At 35.1% G+C, this 19,002-nt stretch overlaps 1 protein-coding gene across 5 annotated transcripts in view; it reads left to right on the top strand.

Moving 5' to 3' along the window:
* Positions 1-19,002, top strand: part of CdGAPr (GTPase-activating protein CdGAPr) — a 78,931-nt gene that overhangs the window by 26,656 nt on the left and 33,273 nt on the right. For 4 of the 5 annotated variants that reach the window (XM_089843602.1, XM_089843601.1, XM_089843599.1 and 1 more), the window contains 2 exons: positions 127-256; positions 1,196-1,283. In XM_089843602.1, the coding sequence (XP_089699728.1) occupies positions 138-256; positions 1,196-1,283 (207 nt within the window). In that variant the 5' untranslated portion in view covers positions 127-137. Of the gene's footprint in view, positions 1-126; positions 257-1,195; positions 1,284-8,285; positions 9,534-19,002 lie in introns of those variants that run through there. The other variant, XM_089843603.1, reaches the window with a different exon arrangement.

The raw sequence follows: 19,002 nt of genomic DNA, 5'->3' as shown, positions 1-19,002 counted from the left end.
TCGTAATGTTGGGTTATATTTGTTTGAAGGCATTTAATTCATGCAAATTTATTTTATTTCATTAGATTACGTAAGATCTTTTTATGTCAAGTTCTAACCTATTAATTCTTTTTATTATATTTTTAGATGTAAACAAAATGCTGGATGTGCAATCTGGTCCATGTTTATTGCCTTCATCGCGAGTCATTTCGTTACCATTACCAGTCAGCTTTCATCGAAGATCACGACTTTCTAGCGTTCCCCTGGTGGAATTAGGGTAAATATACTTTTATTACTTACTCTGAAGTTTTCCCGCCAAAAAAAAAAATTGTTTTAGTTGCGCGTTATGTATAAAAGATGGCGCCTTTACCTCTGACAAAAAAATCATTCACCTTGGTCGTTAGGTTTCCTGGGAATGTGTTACGTCTGCCCTCTACGTACGTGTTTTAAGTCTATGAAAACGCAATGTGTGTTAGGCGGAAATTGCCAATGAATCGCTTCCGTTATAGATTACAGAGAGAACAATGAGTTAAATGAAATTAAAAGTGATTAGTAGTATTTTTCACTTCGATTTTTATTATAAATTATTTTCCCTAAAGACCCTTTTTGTGTTTCAAAGGTGGTGTATACGCGTCAATGAATTTCTTGTCGCCTTTTTTTGATTTAATTTTTAAATTACCGGAAATTCTGCCGGCTACGGTTTTCTTAACCAATTTTATACCTTTACGGTTCAAAATAGATCCCTATTGTTAGTTTAAAATATTTTTCTTAAATAATAATAACCTTAATTTATTATAGGTCAAAATAATACACCCAATCCCAAATTTTTTAATATCAATAAATCTTTTTTAATTTTATTTAAAAAGAACATTTTTCATATTTATCTCTTATCAAGACCAGAAAGGACCTACATTAATATAATATCGAAAAATATATTTAATATAAGTCATTAAAAACTTAAAATTAATTAGAAAAATTGATACAGTACCTAGAATACCTGGAAAAACCAGGGACTCAATTTTTTTTAAATCGCGTACTAATTTTTCTACTCAGTAAAAGTACAAAAATTGGTCAGGGAAAATTACTTAGCACTTGGAAATTAACTTAAAACGTAATTAAATTAATTATGCCCTTGTTTTACTTGTATACTAACCTTCTAAAACTAAACATAACTAACTAATTACCATATTATTTATTTTTATTTGCAAATCTTCAGTCGCCAGTTGTCCGAGGAGGAAGTGACATCGAGCGGTAGACGGCGTTCTCTCAGTAATTCATTCCACCCAGAAACGTATGCTGTTAAGGTGAATATATATACTTTTCTCTTGTTTTATTATTTGAGTACTCTAGTACTTGGTTTCTCAGTATTTTATATTACTAAGCCACGTTACGTAGCAGTTCTTATATTAAAAACCACCCCTTTCATACCAATTAACTAAGATTATAACGGAGTCGTTGAAAACCAGTCTTAAATTGCGTAATCGTCATTTTTCGCTTTAAAAAAATAAATTATAAACGAGCATGACCAATTTTCTAATGACTCCTTTCCGAGGGGAGAAACACTTCAAGGTTTTTAAATTAGAAACCCCATTTATAATATTCTAATAATTAAAAGAATTTTCCGTAAATTATTTCAAACGCCTAAGATGTAATTATCTTTATAATTTGTAGTAAAGTTTGCAACCCCTCGCTTTGGCATTCGAGGGGCCAGTCGCAGCGTAATCGGTTTGCGTTTAATATAAGAGTGATTACCCCCTCGTTCCAACCGTATTACAAGTACCGGTACCGTTGTTTTCGTAATATTTACGCTATTATGGCACAAAATGTTTTTCTTCTTGTTTTTGTAAATAGACTGTGATTCAGAGTAGTTGATATTTTTTTTAGTTAAATTTGGTTTTAAAATTTATAGACTGTTGTTCGCCTAGAAACTTAAGTATATGGTGTGTTGTTATTTATTAATTTGTTCCAATTTAACTGGTGTTTTCTAAACTTTGAAAGGGAGTTGGGGATAATATGAGGTACCCCTTTTGTGGGTTTCATTTATAGCGAGTTTAGCGAGACAATTTGGGAGTGTTCTCCTAAAAAAATGCCTTTATATAATTTATATAATTGGATAGCAAAGGTGTATTGAAGTGACAAAGTTTTGTTGTCGAATTTATTTTCAGTTCTGACAGATTTAATTCTAATTTTCCCTTACAATATCTATCTGGCTTACTAAGCTTTATTTTTATTTTTAGTTGTAGTTTTGTTAGTCTTAAGCGTATGTTTTAATTATATTATCGGGGTGTCCTTTCAACCTCACTTTAAACATCGGTTTCAAAACCACCTACGCAATAATCGAAACAATTTCTTTTAAAGCCTAGGAGAGGGTATTATTGCTGGTATCACCAGTTTTTCGCGAAGGTTGGTTCATTCGTTCCCAATTTTCGCCGCGATACCCCGAAAATCGTGTACGTTTTATTTAATTTTAATCTATGCTTGGCTATCATTTAAAACGTCAGTCAGTTCTTTTTTTCTTCAAAAGAATCAGAAAATAAAAAATAAAGTTTTCAAGGTGTTGCCGCGAACCGAAAAATAGCTTCGGGGACTGTTTTGAGACTTGAGAAATTCATAGATATGAGAAATAATCGTAGCTTGGTGATTATTCTAATAGAACTATAGTACTATCAAGAAGTGATATACCAAAGCTGAATACGAATGGTGGGAAAAGTGAGGAACTAGGGTGGATGTATGATATTTGCAACAGAACCATAGATTTTGTAGCGCATGCAGATCCCCTCCCATATCTTCAACTAAAAATTAGGCGCTTCTAATTTTAATCTTGATTCTTATATCTATGAATATATTTCGTAGGAAGACAGTTGTATTATCAAGTGATCCGATATATATATTTAACTCATCTGGCGTACTGTTTTTGATAGGCCGCTATCATTCTTTTAATAAAGAGTGGTGCACAACACTCTTGTTCTGCTCCTCCGTATTTGGGTCACTTTTATTAAGTCTTTCAAATTATATTCAACGGGGTATAAAAATGGTAGTGGTTATTTTTCAAAGGGTGTTTGGACCTTTTCGTAGGTGGTTTTAAGAGACTCAGAATAATATATATCTTTACAAGGTGGAATAATAATTATATAGTAATGATATTAATGAGGTAACTATCACACCCTTTTTATTCAAGAGGCGGAGGGTCAGTTTCCCTGATCTGCAGTTGTTTAAAATTAAGGATACTTGCCGTGATGGAAACCTTTTTATTATAATTTTAAAATATCGCCTCTTTTTTTCGCTGACATGTACAAATAATTCTTATCCTGAATTTATTATTTCAAGTGGTGAAATTAGGGAACTTAGGGTGTGTGCCTTTTTATTTGGTACCTAGTGAATTTATAAATTATTTTGAAAAGGGTTGATGTGCAGTGATAATAACATTCGTGAATAATTTATCTTAGTTTCATATTCACTTTATAAAGTTCCAATTTTAAATATCGTGCCCTGTTAGTTTAGTTTTTCAATTTAATTCTAAATGTTATTAAAAGAGAATCATTCATTCATTCATCTATCTATAAATAGATTAAAAAGGGGTTTAGAATTACTTACTCCTCGTGAAAGAAATAAATACGGGGAAGGTTTTAAGTTTATAAATATATATATATATTTAAGAAAAATTAATTACATAATTTTAATCTTGGGAAACTCCCAATCCCAACAAAGTATATTTTATAAAATCCTTCTTCAATTTTTCCTTCTAAACACGTACAGCGTGACTGTTTACAATTTATCTTGAACCTAATTTTAAGTTAAGTTCAATTCAATTCAATATTTTTCCCACCTCGGTTAAAAGAGAGGAAATTATATCCTGCATTCTTTACTCATTAGAGTTTTATATATGTTACATATAATTAGCAATAACAGAAGCTTAAAAACTTTGAGAAAAGTTAAGATTAAAAATGACCTTGATCTCTATTTAATAATAAGTATAGGTTGTACTAAGTTATTTGTTGTTTTTCCTTATCGCCTTTGTTTTCTCAATTCTCAAAAAGAGCACTTAACAATTTTTAAAAACTGATAAATAAGAGAGTTGGTTGATTCCAAATGTTTTAAAACTAAGTTACGCCCCCCTAATTTGCCTTACAGCTATACGTTTGAACTTTAAAAGGAAAAGTGTTGTAGTTTAATTTCTAGAATTTGTTACTTTTCAATTTAGGATTAAAACTAAGCTAAATTCTAGAGATATATTTTGGTTAATGAAGGATATATGATTTTCCTTTCTTTTATGGAATTGGGCAGAAGTCACGTCTTTAAGATGGCATATTAATTTAAAGTTAGTTTAGTTGTAAATAGTCATTTCAAAATCCATTAAAGCAACTCTTTTCAGTTCCCCTTTTTAGTTTCTTTTTCCACGTAACGAATTGAGATGTTAAGGTAATAACAACCGAGGATGCTCCAATTATAATTAGATACAAAATGTCACCTTGGTAATTTAGGAATTCAAGATAAGAAGGAAAACTTGAGAGAAAGAGAGAGATAGGTTTAGGATTAAAGTTACTTAAATGTTCTAGTTTTAATTATAATCTTTCTAATTAAGGTAGAACTCATCTGTCATTTTTTAATATATACTTCAAATCTTCCTCGACTATACAACAAAAATAACTATATATAACCATAAAGGTATGCAGGTTCGTTTAATTTAAATTTTAAATTGTTTTAAAAAATATAGTTCCAATATTTCTTTCCTTAAATGTTCCTTCAATGAAAGGGGTCGTTAGATATCGTTTTTTTTTACATTCCCACGGTGACAGCCAGCGTATTTGATTAAGCTGTTAATTGCGAGTGAAACTTTGACCTAGAAAAAATATTATAACATCCCACTGTCCCATCGATTTGGATTACATAATTGAGACTTTTTTTTATTAAATGAAGGAAGATTAGAACTCGAGTTTGTTCTCAACAAGGACACGCTTTGTCAGTTAGGTTTTTGCTATAGTAAATTAAAACCAAGAAGTGATATCTAGTTTATTATAAGATGCCTAAGTATTCGCGTGCCATAGTCCCAGTCCCCCTTTCAAAATACGAGGGGGGGGGGGGCGTAAAAGGAGGCCGGGCTATTTCGCCTCTCCTCAGTCGGAAAATATGACTGTAATTTTCCCGTCATTCGCGTCGCCACGCTGACGTGAGTTTTCAAGAGCCAATGAGATGCTGGTTGTAATTTAGAGGCGGCGGGGATTAACTCCGAACCTACTATACGTTTTGACTGGAGATAAAGCTAGAAATGTGGGGCGAATTTATACCTTCTCCCTAATAAATTAGATATCACTTCTTGTTAAAACCCTGTAGTAGTAAACTTCGTTTTTTAAGGATATAAAAAATATACGATTTGCAAATCGAGATATTAAAGATTTTACACTAGTTTTACTGGTTTTGGGGTTAAATTAGGGATTATACTATTTTATAGTTTGTATTTAATTTGCATAAAGGTAGTAACCTTCCGGTGACATCACGAAATGGGACTGATTTTTTTTATCTGCCCTAACTTACATTTAAATATTTTATTTTTCAACGCACGTTTTTGATGCGAAGAAAAAAACCAGTCTATCCTCGGGTTTGTTATTATAAATAACAAGTTTAAAGTTTTTAATAATGGAGAAGAGATCAGCTCTCCTTTTTGAATATTAAGAAGTAGAAGAAGAAAAAAAAATGAATATAAGTTTCGACATAACAATATGGTTTCCGTAATTATTTCACGGGTGTACAAGTAGTTCTAAGATACACTTGTAAAACCAGTTTTTATTTCGTGCGCTGTTTTAATTGTAGTCTGCCTAGCGCCTTAATTAAAGTACCGGCGGTATATAATGCGTAATTAAATTTCCGTACCCCGGTCTTAATTAAACTTAAAATAATATAAATTAGTTTTTATTGTTAAAGGTTAGTTACGTTTAGGTCCCTTTTTTCGCATAATTTAAATTTTAAACTGAAATATAAGCAATAGTTTAAGTTAATCACTTAAAATTTGTATTTAGTTAACCTCATTTTATATTAATTTTAAATCACTTAAGGTTTGTTTATACTTCCTATAGTTATTTTTATTATAATGCGCTGTTCAATAAGTGTTAGTGAATTACGGTTAAACCTGTGGCGGATTGATACGCGATTATTTATACCGTTGAAATGAAAGTAGTTTTCGCAAATTGCTCTTGAACTACTAGAGTATATATTTAAATAAAAAAACGTAAATCTAGACAAAAACTAGTTTGGTTTGTTTCACTGGAAATTTAGTTAGGACCTTTCAACATCACGTGATTTCGCAGAAAAACTAGGCCTATAAGGCAATTAATTCTAAATTTTAAATTGACAACGTATAAGATAGGAGAAACTCTTGATTGTATTTTTAATTCTTCTCCGAAACTAAAACCCCTTAACTAATTCTCGTTTCTCGGTGCCTCTTTTTCAATCACGATTTTACAATATTTTTTAACTAAGGTTAGTATATCGAAGTCCTATCAAAAGCCCCCATCTGAAAGGCTAAAAGAGAAGAGGCCCTCAGTTAGAATACATCGCCTTAAGAAAGACTGTTCGAGTATTCTTTCTACCATACTCTTCTTCGACTTCCGTTTTCTAGACATTAACTTTGTTACTTTGCCACTGCGCGCAGAGCACCCAAATAGCGTGACAGGTTCCCCCCATCTCCCCTCTCTATAAATAATTAACTGTTTCTCAAACGGGTATGTATATAATTTAGAAAAAAAGAAAGCAAGCCTAAAACGCCAAGGCTTAGAAAGCGTATCCCTAGATTGAACCTCAATCTTCTTTTTACGTTACCTTCTTTAGTTTTGAAGCGGAATCCAAAATAATCTTCCCCTTTTTTTTTGGGCCGGCTTCAGTTTTGTTAAGATTCTTACTAAAAGCAAAAGCTACCTTGGATTTTTCCCCCTTAGCACTAACTTTTCTTTTATTAGCTTGTTGATATAGAACTTAACTACGTCAAAGGCTGAGCTGAGATTTTTTTAAGTCGGTCTGGTTTAAATTTAGATTTTTCTGTTAGGCCTAACTCAATCTATATCTTCTCTTTTCATAGCATTGTTTTTACTGCAACAGCGCAGGTAATTTGTACCTGTATTTTAGTAGCAAAGTGTTGTAACTGATGTGAACTGAATAATTAGTATCGCTTTGAGAACTATAGATGCAAACCACCTTTAACTTGAATTTTCTATAATATTTTTTTCAATAAAAGTTTAAAAAACTTTTCTAGCAAGAAAGAAAGGGTTATGGACTTATATTTGGGGGGGGGGGGTTGCTCCTTTTTCCTCCGCTGGACTTTAATCAAGAAGAGGTTTTTTTGTTGTTGGTTCCTTTAAGCCTTAGCTCTCCCCCACCCTTTCTTTTACTCCTTCTTCCATCATTTTAGGGCTGTTACGTTTCTTCCACCTCGTTCCACGCGAGTTAACTTTCTCCCAAGAAAAAAGAAGAACTTGGTAAGGGAAGCCCCTTCCCTTTTATTTTTTTTGTAAACGTTAGTGCGAGGGTGGATGGTCTTTTTTTTTTAAGTCTCGAGATTCCTTGGTCCTTGGAAAAGTTCATGGAAGGGAGAATATTATTAAGGTAGAACTTTTTATCGCGTTTCTTGTAAGAAAAAAACCCTCAGCATTTTACCTCGTGTTGCAGACTTGCAGTGCAAGATAGTAGGCCTATTTTTGTAGTAGGCGAGTTTTAATACTTGGAAACACAATTGTTAAGAATAATTTTATACGCCGCTCTTAATGACTATGGGGGATTTTTGGGATTGCTAGATACAGAGATGGTTTATAAAACGCAATATTAGAGTTAAAACTCATTTGCGGAAAGCTATTAACTTTGCTGTTTCTTCTTTTTGTTCCTAATTTTGCCAGGCAATTTAGTTTACAAGCCAACTCCTCGTTTCAAATAATACTTGTACGTTGGTAGTCCCTATTCTCAAACTCAATCGCGTAGCGTTCTTATAGACAAACCACTTTTCATGTGGGAGCTAAGATTAGTTAGGGCGAGCCTGGGAACTTGTTGTACATAGTTTCTTCAAGAAAAAGATTAAAACCCAAGCTAGGGTGGGGTGTTGGGGGGTAAGAAATTGTGACGCTATTTCCGGCCCCGCTGATCCGTGACGTATTTTACCAACATCCGTCGCGTATATTCTCTCTCTCGTCTCTCTCTTTCTCTCTCTCTTCGCTCTGGCGCGCTCGGGAGATGACGAGGAGTAAAGTTTTCAGAGACTCAGTTCTCTCCACGTCGTCGATTCGTGGTACAACTACTGGATAGGGCAACAGTATTTTGCCATAAAAAATATAAGCGAGAAGTAAATTCGGCAGTTTTCGCGATGTTTTCGCCAATAAAGTACCGCGTGGTTCGTGTCACGTGTGGAGAATAGTTTACCACCACCATCATCTTGCTCAAAATTGGCGCCATCACCTTCGGGGATCGACAAAAATCAAGTTTCTTTCCCCCTCCCCATGCACCAACACCATTCAACCACGCCCCCTTTTTCATCACGGCCATTTCTCGGGCTAAGCCTTAATCTCTTTTTGGGTTAAAGTTTTTAGTCGCTTTCGACAAGTTTTGACACCCGTGGTAATTGGATACGTCGCGGTTCTATCTTCGCGTTAAGTAACTTAAAACCGAAGTTACAATTTTTTCGCACCCCCAAAAAAAAGAAAAGAAAAAATGTCGGGAGAACAACACTTGGAAATACCGACGATAAACGAGATTCGACTTCGATTACGACTTCGTATTGTGTGATCGAGATCTTTTTTAAAAAAAATCAAGATGAAACCAGAAGGGATTATCATTTTTCAAGGCGTCGAATGAAGCAAAAAAAGATGAAGCAGCTCTAAGCAAGCAGTGCCAAACCAAGCCTCGTGTTTAACCGGTTCAATTCATCATAGATCGAGGGTTTCTTTTATGATACGATCCTCCTGGCAACGGAGAATTAGTATTAACGACTAAGAGATGATCGGAGATATTTTTTGCTATATTATTCTTATCCACCACGTTGTACGGCCCTTGGCTACTCGGGTTGTTCAGTCTTCTTCTTTTTCTTCACGTTGTACTTGCGTGCTTGGTGTAATGCCCCGGGGCTTAAATCCAACGCGTCGTACTTAGAGACGAGTAGAACCGAGCCAATGTTACCATCATCATGTCGAAGGGGAGAAACGACAAGGCATTTTGGTTGTGTGTACGTTTTTTTAAAAACTTCAGCTACTTAAAAGTATGCCTATAGATCTCGTAATCTTTGTCCCCCAAAAATAACAGAAGAAAGAAAAAAAAACTTGAACCAACCGTGAGTGTTCGTGGTGCGTTTCTTGCGTGGCGTGGTGGTGTTTGGGAAATAGCGGTTTTATTCAGTTCGGTTTGAAACCTTGGTATAACCTTGAGAGTTTGGAGTGTTGTTGCGTCTGCTACTTAGTGGGGTTTTGACCCCTTCTTTCACGGTTTACCACCCTGGAGAGGAAGAAGGGGGTACTGTCACGGGTCCTCGACATATCAAAAATATTACCATGCCTTCGGGCTGGAGTGAACTGGCCTTACAATGCGTGAGTACCTAACCCAAGTATAGGCTACTTTTTGTTTCCTTACCTAATATTGAAACTCCATGGTATATCCCGGCTTTGAACATATGGCTAGATTGCGTTAGGTGCCATGTCTCAATTCTTCTCCACTTACCAGAGTTTAAAGGGAATACTTTATCTCTTTGGAGCGGATAAGGGAATGGGTTATTATCAACTGTTTTAATCTCGCGACGCTTCATATTCCCTTTAAAGTGGCCCCCTTTATACCTCACTGGAGTTTTTATATCTTTTAAATCATACCATATACTCTACCCATCGTTATTGTAAAATTCTGACATTCTTGTAGAGAGGGAGAGATATAGAAAAAAATGCTCTTGTGGATTTTTTTTTTGATAAAATTGTTTGTAGGCATAAGGTCTTCAGAATTCTTCATCTACATCGAAGGATGCTAAGCTTTCTTTGCCCCCAACAACTTTTCTATAAGAAAAGTGTTTTCTAGCTGTGGTAGGCCAAGTATAAAATTTTTGTTGTTTGGTTCTCTCCCTCTCCCCCTCTCTCTCTCTAATCTGCTGAAGGAGTTCTGAAGATTTTCATCCACTTTTAAGGAAGAGATGGGGTTTGGGAATTGGTGAAAACATACAGTGAAAAGAAATACTTGTCGCTCCCCCCAAAATATCCCTTCTTGAAAAGAGAAGCCATCCGTAGTTTTTCCTTTGATTCTGTTCTCTTTTTTCAACCTCCGTCATCAAAAATTCGGAGAAGGAATGAACGATAATCGAAAGTATATGTGCCAAAAGGATTAAATAGAAATCTTCCCCCGTTTTCTACACGATACAACCTTTGACCCCGTACTAGGGGATGTAAGAACGTTATAGAAATTCCGGACTTCAATAGAAAAATTCTATTTGGTAGACTTTCTCATTTTTTTTAATCCGTTATCAAACTTATATTAAATCAAATATGATTGCAATTAGATTTTTTTTTTATTTTTCGTATTATAGAGTAGTTTCGGTAGAGAGGGGAGTAGACTGTGTATCCCTCCCTCTAGGCGCGCTTTTGTAAGAGGGGATACTGTACGCGCCTGGTAGGGGGGATGTCACTGAGCTAAGAGATAGAAGGGTATGACGTTTGCGTACGTAGAACTGACACTACTCTATAGTTTGATGCAATTTATTTTTTGCTAATTGAAAATAGATATAGGTAGTTTTCTCTGAAGGGGCTAGATAAAATTACTCCCCCACCTCTCTAGGTAAGGGTTAACTTCAGTGCAGTGTTGTCAGGCCCTTCCCTTGATGAGGCAAGTTAGTAAAGTACTGAACTGAATAGAAAATTTCAACTCCTTTCGAAATCATTGTATCGTTATTTGAGCAAAACTGAAATGACTCAATTTTTACGAATGAATACCCAGGGCAAAAAAATAATATATTCATGACCGAATCACAGGTGGTTGGTTGATTAGTTTAAAGAGTTATACAGGCGTGTACGGCGCTCGTTTTGACATGCTACCTCATACTTCATTGTTATTTTCAATACGTAACAATTGAGTAATAAAAATTCGGAACTCGGCGTTAAAATTTTTGCTCAAGTTTACGAGTTTTTCTCGGATTTTCTATACGGACGAATGGAGATATTTTTCTTATCCCGTCTTAATGTGGGTTACTGGAACGTGTGGTCTCTATCATTACGTCACCATCTACCCCCTACCCCCGATTCGACTTTGTCGTATTTATGCGTAGGATTATTAGGCGCGTTACCATTTATCGAAGTATTTAAATTCGATTTAGGTAATCTTATTTGATGTACACCGTATAGTAAATTTTCTTCTTTCTTTTTATTTAACTTAAGACACTTAAATAAATTAAAGGAACTTGTTTCAATGGGTTAAACTAAAGAGGCGGTGTTTGGACCTTATCCAACAGGGTTGCTTAATCTTTAAGGGAAGGTGAAGATGTAGATCTTCCCTGTTTGATAACAGGGAAGATCTTCATGGAAATAAGGGAAATTAGTTTAGAATTATCAGGGAAGAAACATGCTAAAGGGGTCAACCGTAAAACCCTTTGACAATTAGAATTCCTTAATTTTTTCAAGTTTCGGTTTAAGATGCTGCGTTTCTTTGACCCTCTCTTTAATTTAGTTTTAAGAAATAAGAACCTCCTTTTCTTAATCATCTAAATTTTCTCGTTCTCATCACCCACACGGAGTTCTTCTTTTAGTTGGGAATTTAATTAGCTTCAATTCTTTCTTCTTCTTCTTCTTTTTGTATTTTGCGGGTTTGTCATTCCTCTCAACGTCTGTCCTTCTAAAATCTATGTATAAATGAGTTAAAGAAACTTTTGTCCCTCTTGTAACGAAGTAATAAGAGAAACACTGGCGGCTCGGAGGCAACAATTGTTTGCCGGAATTTCAACGCCTCTTTATATATAAATATAATTTTAAAAAGTTGTCCAAACGACTTTTGAATTTGAAACTTGTGTTTTCGTATTCTTATTCGCGGATTAGAAATTGGCGTTATTTTAGGCAATTACTCGGCGCTGGTGTAGATCCTGTTTGCATGCGCTGAATTCTTTTTTCTTCTCCTTTCTGTACTTGTTAATATATGCAATCTCCTCCTCTTAATGTTCAATCTTTAAAGGGGAACTAACAGTTTTGGCATGGAAACTGATAAGCTACAATTTTTAGGTTCGATTATGGTCTTTTATTTAATTTTCTAGTTTGTATTCCAAGGACTTAAGAGGGTTAGTGAAGATAGTTTTGGAGTTTTTAACTCGTAATACTTAGCTTTGAAATTTCGAATGACCTTGATATACCAGAGTCGTAATATCCATTCATTTATGACATGGAATTTGTGTAGACAAAGTGCTATGTTAAATTTAGAAGTACTGGCGTTATATTTGGTCCATGGAACCTAACCAGCCAACCAAGTTTACGATTGTCACGTTATACGTCTTAGGTCCTAATATTTTTATCCTTCCCGATATCTTAATCTCCGTTCTGTGTTGTTGTCCGGAAAGAAGTTGACCCAGCAACAAAAGGCGGCGTTAATCTTTTTCATTTTTATCTCTTTCTCTCCGTGTCGTAAGACAAGAAGGATGTTATTGCGATAGATCCCTTCCGAATTATTGACAAAATATTGTTCATAAGGACAGTTGACGCTAAAAACGTCGTTCTTCGTTCTATTCATGATGTGGAAAGAAAATGAGAATTAGGGAATTTTTAAATTCAATGTCATATTAAAGTCGTTGGGACATTTCTCCGTCAAATTAAATTGGTAGGAAGGTTCAAGGAGTTTAAACCCCGCGTTGTCCACCGTAAAGTGGTGCGCTTAAAGTGTACTGAACTTTCATTATCAAAATTTCGATGAGATCATCTCGGTGCAGACATTCCGACGGATTTTTTTAGTCTTATCGTTTTTAGTCGTACTATAGAAACGGCTCACGGAATCTCTCTCTTTCCTTTGCTCCAATTGCTCGCTTATATATAATAATTCTTGCTGCGGAACTTTTGGTTCAACCCCGTTAGTGTCATCTTCTCCTTTAGAATCGTTAACCCAGATCTCGTATCGCGTGTCCCATGCATTCGCGCTTGCAAGCTATAGTACTCCCGTTTTCCCGCTCCCACGCACCTTCCTCCGAATCTTCTCCGTTGTCGGTTGCTTGCTTGGTTGATTGTTTATACACCATCGTTACTCTAATTACGTAACAGTGCATGGTGCACCCACACAGACAATACTAAACTGTAACTCCTCTAGCTCCTCATTCTAGTTCGATAACTTGTAGGCAGTATTCGTTATAGGGATCGGGTTTAAGTTAAGGCACGTTCGAGAACAATGGCTTGAAATGTTGCTGATGCCGCGGCTTTAGTACCTAAGAAGACTATTTCCTTGTTATAGGGGAAGGGTGAATGAATTAGATAGGCTAAAGGAGTTTTTGGCTATACCACCACTATACAACGTTCACGTTTGCTTTTTATTGGATGGGTTGCAGCCGATTTATTACGAACGTGGGGACGTAGCTTAAGCCTTTGGTGCTTACTATATTTCTAACTGAAATTCGTCTGCTATAATTTTTGTGTGTTGACCTTTAATTCCTTGTGACATCATTGACATTTTACTCTTAATGGATCTATCTACACCATTAGTAAATCGAATTTTTCGTTTCATATTGCTCTAGTAAAGAAAACAAACTTATTAAAAATGGAGAGCCAAAAAAAATTTGGTGCGTTCTCTCTTTCTCTCTCTCGCTCCGTTTATTTCGAGGTTCTAATTTCCGAATATTTTTAAGGCCCCTTTGACCCCCCATCAGCCTATAGTTTTACCATTACGGCTTCTCGGGTTATGAATAGTGTTTTTTCCTTCCTTAGTTTTGAAACCATTGCCACACATTTCTATACTGCTCAGTAGGGGAGAACGCCGTCTGCTTAATAAGACAGCTGTTTTGGTTCAAACTGGAATTTGAGATTGGCGAAGCGAACGCTGGAAAGCGATGAGGCGAATGCCGTTTTCTAATTTTTTTTTTTATTTGAGAAACAGAAAATTTTTATACGGTATTTATTCTAGCCTTATCCCAAATAAGTATATTTGAAATTCTAATTGCCGTGGAACGTCTAGCTGTTATCTCGATCTTGTATGCTATACTAACAGTGTGGTCAGGACCCTAAATGGAATGTTAACTACTCTAACTAGAACTCGTTTCTGAATTTTGTTATTACTCCACTTAACTAAAAACGTTTTGATAAAAATTTGATTTTCGTTCGCGTTGAGAAGAAAAAAGGGGGGGGGGGGAATTAAATGGCTTATATCAAAATTAAATCTAATAATACTTAAATGTTTAAGAAAATTTGTTGGCGCCACGTATAGTTAGATCTTAATTTTTTATAAAATATTTCTTATAAAAATTTCGTAGTTTAAATTATAATAGCATTTTCGTGTGTTGAATTTCAAACTCTATGCAGTATAAAATTTCACAGTAACTTTACACCACGGCCAAGCTTGTCCCTGCTAATATTCTGCGCGTTATTCTTCCTACCATAAGCACCACCACCAACTCCATTAAGGCGGGAAAAAAATGCCATTAGATTATGAGCGAATAAATGAATGGGAGGGAACATACGGGAGAAGACACCACGCGACGCGCGTGATCCGAATTTGGGCTACTTACATTTCCCGCCAAAAAAAATTGGGATTTTTAAAAGCAGGACATAAGTAAAAAAAAAATAAAATAAAATTGGCGGGAAATAGAATGTATAAGGAATGTTTTTTATTCTGGTGATTAATTTATAATTTAAAACGTGAACGATGAACTGTGGGCCTACATGTTCTTATTTATTTTATTTTTTAACCTTCGTGATATTAAAGAAGTTAAAAAGTAAGTTTCCTTTTAAGATTAAGCGACGACTATTTGCCCTTTTAGACTTGAAGTAAATGTCACGGAATTTAAATTAATAAATTATGTGTAGACTCGATCGTTTCTACGCGATCTAGAGGTCATTAAATTCTGTTTATTTTTACAACCGAGAAATGATGATTACGCAATTTGAGAGAGATGCATAGCTACGAGCCGCGTTTTCTTACCCCTTCCCTCCCTAATTTTTTTATTGGAAACCGTTGTCGATACGAAGTAAAAGATGATTAATAACATTCTTATTTTAAAGGAATTGTTTGTGCATATTTATTTTCGAAATATCACAAAGTAACGAATAAGAGCGATGGAGTTGATTGCTCTATATTATTTTAAATTTTAGATCTAGGCCTATTTATACTTGGTTCCAGTTTCGACGGACGCGATTTCGAATAAAAAGATTTATAGCATGGACATTCTATTATAGTTTTTCCACAACTTTTATATAAAACATTATTTTCGTTACACGTAGTACAGTCACCATTCGTAACGCGTAACGAATGGGAATCTCATTGTGAAGTTGAACTACCCGTGCAGTTGAACGTCCGCCTGCTAGCTACTCTTTTCATCTCTATCTCTATCCTTTCTCTCTGTCTCTCTTTCTCTCTTCCAACTCGCATTCAAATTCCTTTCCACATTAAAAAAGAGTGAAGCACTGTACTCGTAGACCGTGAAAATTCAACGTATAGTTGTTCCTAATACCTCTCTTTACATACTTCATAGTAGGTTTGTCTATCTCTGTATTTTTAAAATCCCGTGAATTATTTTTATTCAGTTTTCATTCAGTTTTATTATCAATGCACGAATTTAAAAAAAACTTCTTCCTACACGCCAAGCTGCTTGCTATCCTTTTCCCATTTATCGTAAGCTATCATTACAGGAATTACACCATGGTTATCTACTACGTAATTTATACAAATTAGACTTGGGTCTCTAACTCTAATAGTTGACGCTTCCGTTCTGATATGTTTGTATAGTGTATAGCCTAACTGGATTCGCTCCAGTTGCACTCAAAGCCCTTGAAGTTGCGTCTAAATGACCAAATTATTATTTAGGATGCTGCTAGCTTTGCCAGTATGTGTATTTAGCATTAGTGAAATACCACCGACGGAAGGACGGTTCGATGACAAAGTCGCGTTTATAAGGCACTAGTTTAATAATGGTTTAATGGGAAGATTTTAACTAATTAAATTTATGCCAGGATAATAATTGAATTTTGAGTTGAGGATGGTAAATTAAATTTAGGAAATTGAATATTGGGTAAACTGTTGGGAGGTTTGTTTTCTACGTTTATGGCCCCCCGCCATTTGCCAAGATGGCTGCCGGAGTGACTTATCTTCCGAGGTAATGTTATTAAATCAATCTGTCTCAGTCAATTGAGACACTTTCAGTTCCCAAAATTATTTTTTTAAAGTAATAAAGTTCTAATCTAGCAGATAGATATCTGGCGAGTTATTGGTTTGACCTTAAATTTTATGTCAAACAAATTTTATTCCTTAATTTTTAACTTAAACTTCTTTTGAAAAGTTAAGTTTTATATTTTCTTTTAATGCGTGATGAGAAAAAGAAATAGTTTTTATGGTTCGTCCTAGATCTTCTTGGCTTATCATTCATTGTTCAGTGTCGCGCAACTCGTAAAAATTGTTTTCCTTTAATTTGTAAAGCGGTTTCTTCTTACGTTAGTGTGAAAGAAAAATATACACAATTTTATGATTTCGTGAGGATATTTTTTTTTTTAAGTTTGAATTTTTTTTCTTTTTTTCTCCGCGATGTCTCTCGCTTAGGCGTGACAAGTTACACCCCCTGAAAGACGTGCGATATAAAAATCACCTTTAGTCCATACCGTGTAGTAAAACATACCAACCATCGTCCCTATTCTGTTGAAATTTACCATGGATATCTAACCTTCCTTCAACTAAAAACTTACGTTGGAAAAAATAGTTTTTATGACCTTTATCTTGACAACGAAGTTTTATTTTTTTGTAAGGTTTAACATAGTAATGGCAGTGCATAGATCTTATAATGCTAGTGTATACGTAAATATAACGTTACGTGTCGCTTCTCAAAACGTTTTTGACCGGAAATGTTATTTTAGTCAGGCAAAAAACTTGTCTCTTTGTCTGTCCGGATTGAAAGGCGGAAGTTGCATGGTGTTACCATTATATCTATATTTTTTTTTCTTTGGGGTGTCAGTTTTGGCATGAGCGTGGTAGCAATCATTTTAGCAACTTGTTTACCTGTTTATTTTGTAAAAAGCGAGAATAAGAAAAGTAACTTAGCAGCAAAATTTAACATAGAACCCTAGGGGCGGACCGATAAATGCTTCTTTTTTGGGAGATAAAAATGGAGGTATATTTTGATAGTTTATATCACTAGCAAACCTACTGTAGAATTAAAACTACGTAAGTTTAGGTTAGCAATACAGAAAACGCGTGGTACTTACCTTTCTATATATTGAACAATAAAATTGGGATGAACTTTGATGGGGGCGGAACCGCGTGTCTCAGACTCGGTATCTTATTCCTCAAATAGGTCAAAGATTGACTCGATCGGTTTCTTAAGTTCCTTTATATATACCGGTATCAGTTGAACTTAGAACTAAATCTTAGCTAGAAAAGGCTTCTTTAAATGCCTTTGGTATTAATCCAAAGTCAATTCACTGGTAATACGAATTTTATCTGCAGTTTAGCTTTCTCTCAGCGCTATTTTGATATCGGATTTCTTTTATTCTATTTCTTAACTCCGCCCCAACATTCAATCGTTAAACGAAATAAATAAAAAAGGTCAGAGGAAACATAACATCGTGTTATCATTTCTTTTTACTATTATAGTTCAAAGGTCAGCTAAGTTCAAAGGTCAGCTAAGTTCAAAGCTTTCAAACAATCCATACAAGAGGAAAGAAAAATGTTATGTTCAATTTTGTTTTAAGATACGTTTCAGGTTTCTTTTTTATTTATGAATGAATGAGACAAATGAGAAACCGATTTTAAAAATAGGATATATATATAGGGTTTTCATTTCATAATTAATGAGGAAAATGTCAAATTTAAATTGAAAGCAACACACGCGTGCTGAGATAGAGGATACAAAAACTAGTATTGTTCCTTCCTTTTGTGATGCGTTTGAGAATCGAGAGGCGAGTTTTTATGGGTTTTCTTCTTTCTCTGTTATACTTAGTATCATAAGTTCATAAGATATGTTCCATCCATAAGTTTGTCACTGGTTACAAACTGGAGCTTGTCATGAAGTGAGTGAGGTTGGTCATAGATAGTTTTCACACATGGAGGATTCATACCATTTACACCAAGAAGCCGGGCTATCTGGAGGACAAAAGCAGACGGGTTTTTGTCCGCCAGATAGCCCGGCCTCCTGGTGTAAATGGTATGAATCCTCCATGTGTGAAAACTATCTATAGATTAGATACGTAAAGCGACATACGCCTGGTGAGGCGCTGCTGTCAAAGGCTTAGTAAAATGCAGATTAAATAGGAAAAGATGGAAGTCCTGCAAAATTAATTAACCGAGTGTAGGACTTAAATCCTCTCTTGTCGTTCTCGAACTAGCTCTTATACTTATGGAACATATCTTGTAAACTTATGGTAGTACGATACTCTTTTGAAATCTGCCGTCGCTGGCGCAACTTAGCTAGGCGCGTGCGGTTTTAAAAATAGCAACCAAAACGGGCCCCGGGCACTATTTATAAACCTTTTTCTTTCTTTCGTCTTCCCTTATTTTCAACGGAATTCTAATCATGAAGGGAGAGGTTAGCTCTAGAGCGGTCATTAGCTAATAGAAGAGGGTCCGGCTAATTCGCTCCCCTTAATTGATTTCACCACCGCCTGAGACGAGGCAAGAAGGTTAAAAATAAGTCTCAAAGTTCAATGGAATCCATAGACTGTTTCGATTGAAGACACGCGCTGGTATTATTGCTATAATAATTTAGGTTATCCTGGTAGAGTTTTCATCTATTGACTGCGTGGTTGCTGGGTTAACGCGGAAAATTTTGAAATGATCTATAGCGACCTTGTGTTTTCATTTTAATCAGTACATAGCATGGGGTAAGCTGCTTTCCTCTCTACCGAAATAGTCTATCTGAAT

Source organism: Phalangium opilio, unplaced genomic scaffold, assembly GCF_054372755.1.
Source record: "Phalangium opilio isolate 3A_F unplaced genomic scaffold, DU_Popi_V2 ptg000070l_1, whole genome shotgun sequence".
Lineage (NCBI taxonomy): Eukaryota > Metazoa > Arthropoda > Arachnida > Opiliones > Phalangiidae > Phalangium > Phalangium opilio.
The sequence above is the reverse complement of the archived record's forward strand: the minus strand, read 5'-3'. Positions and strand labels throughout refer to the sequence as shown.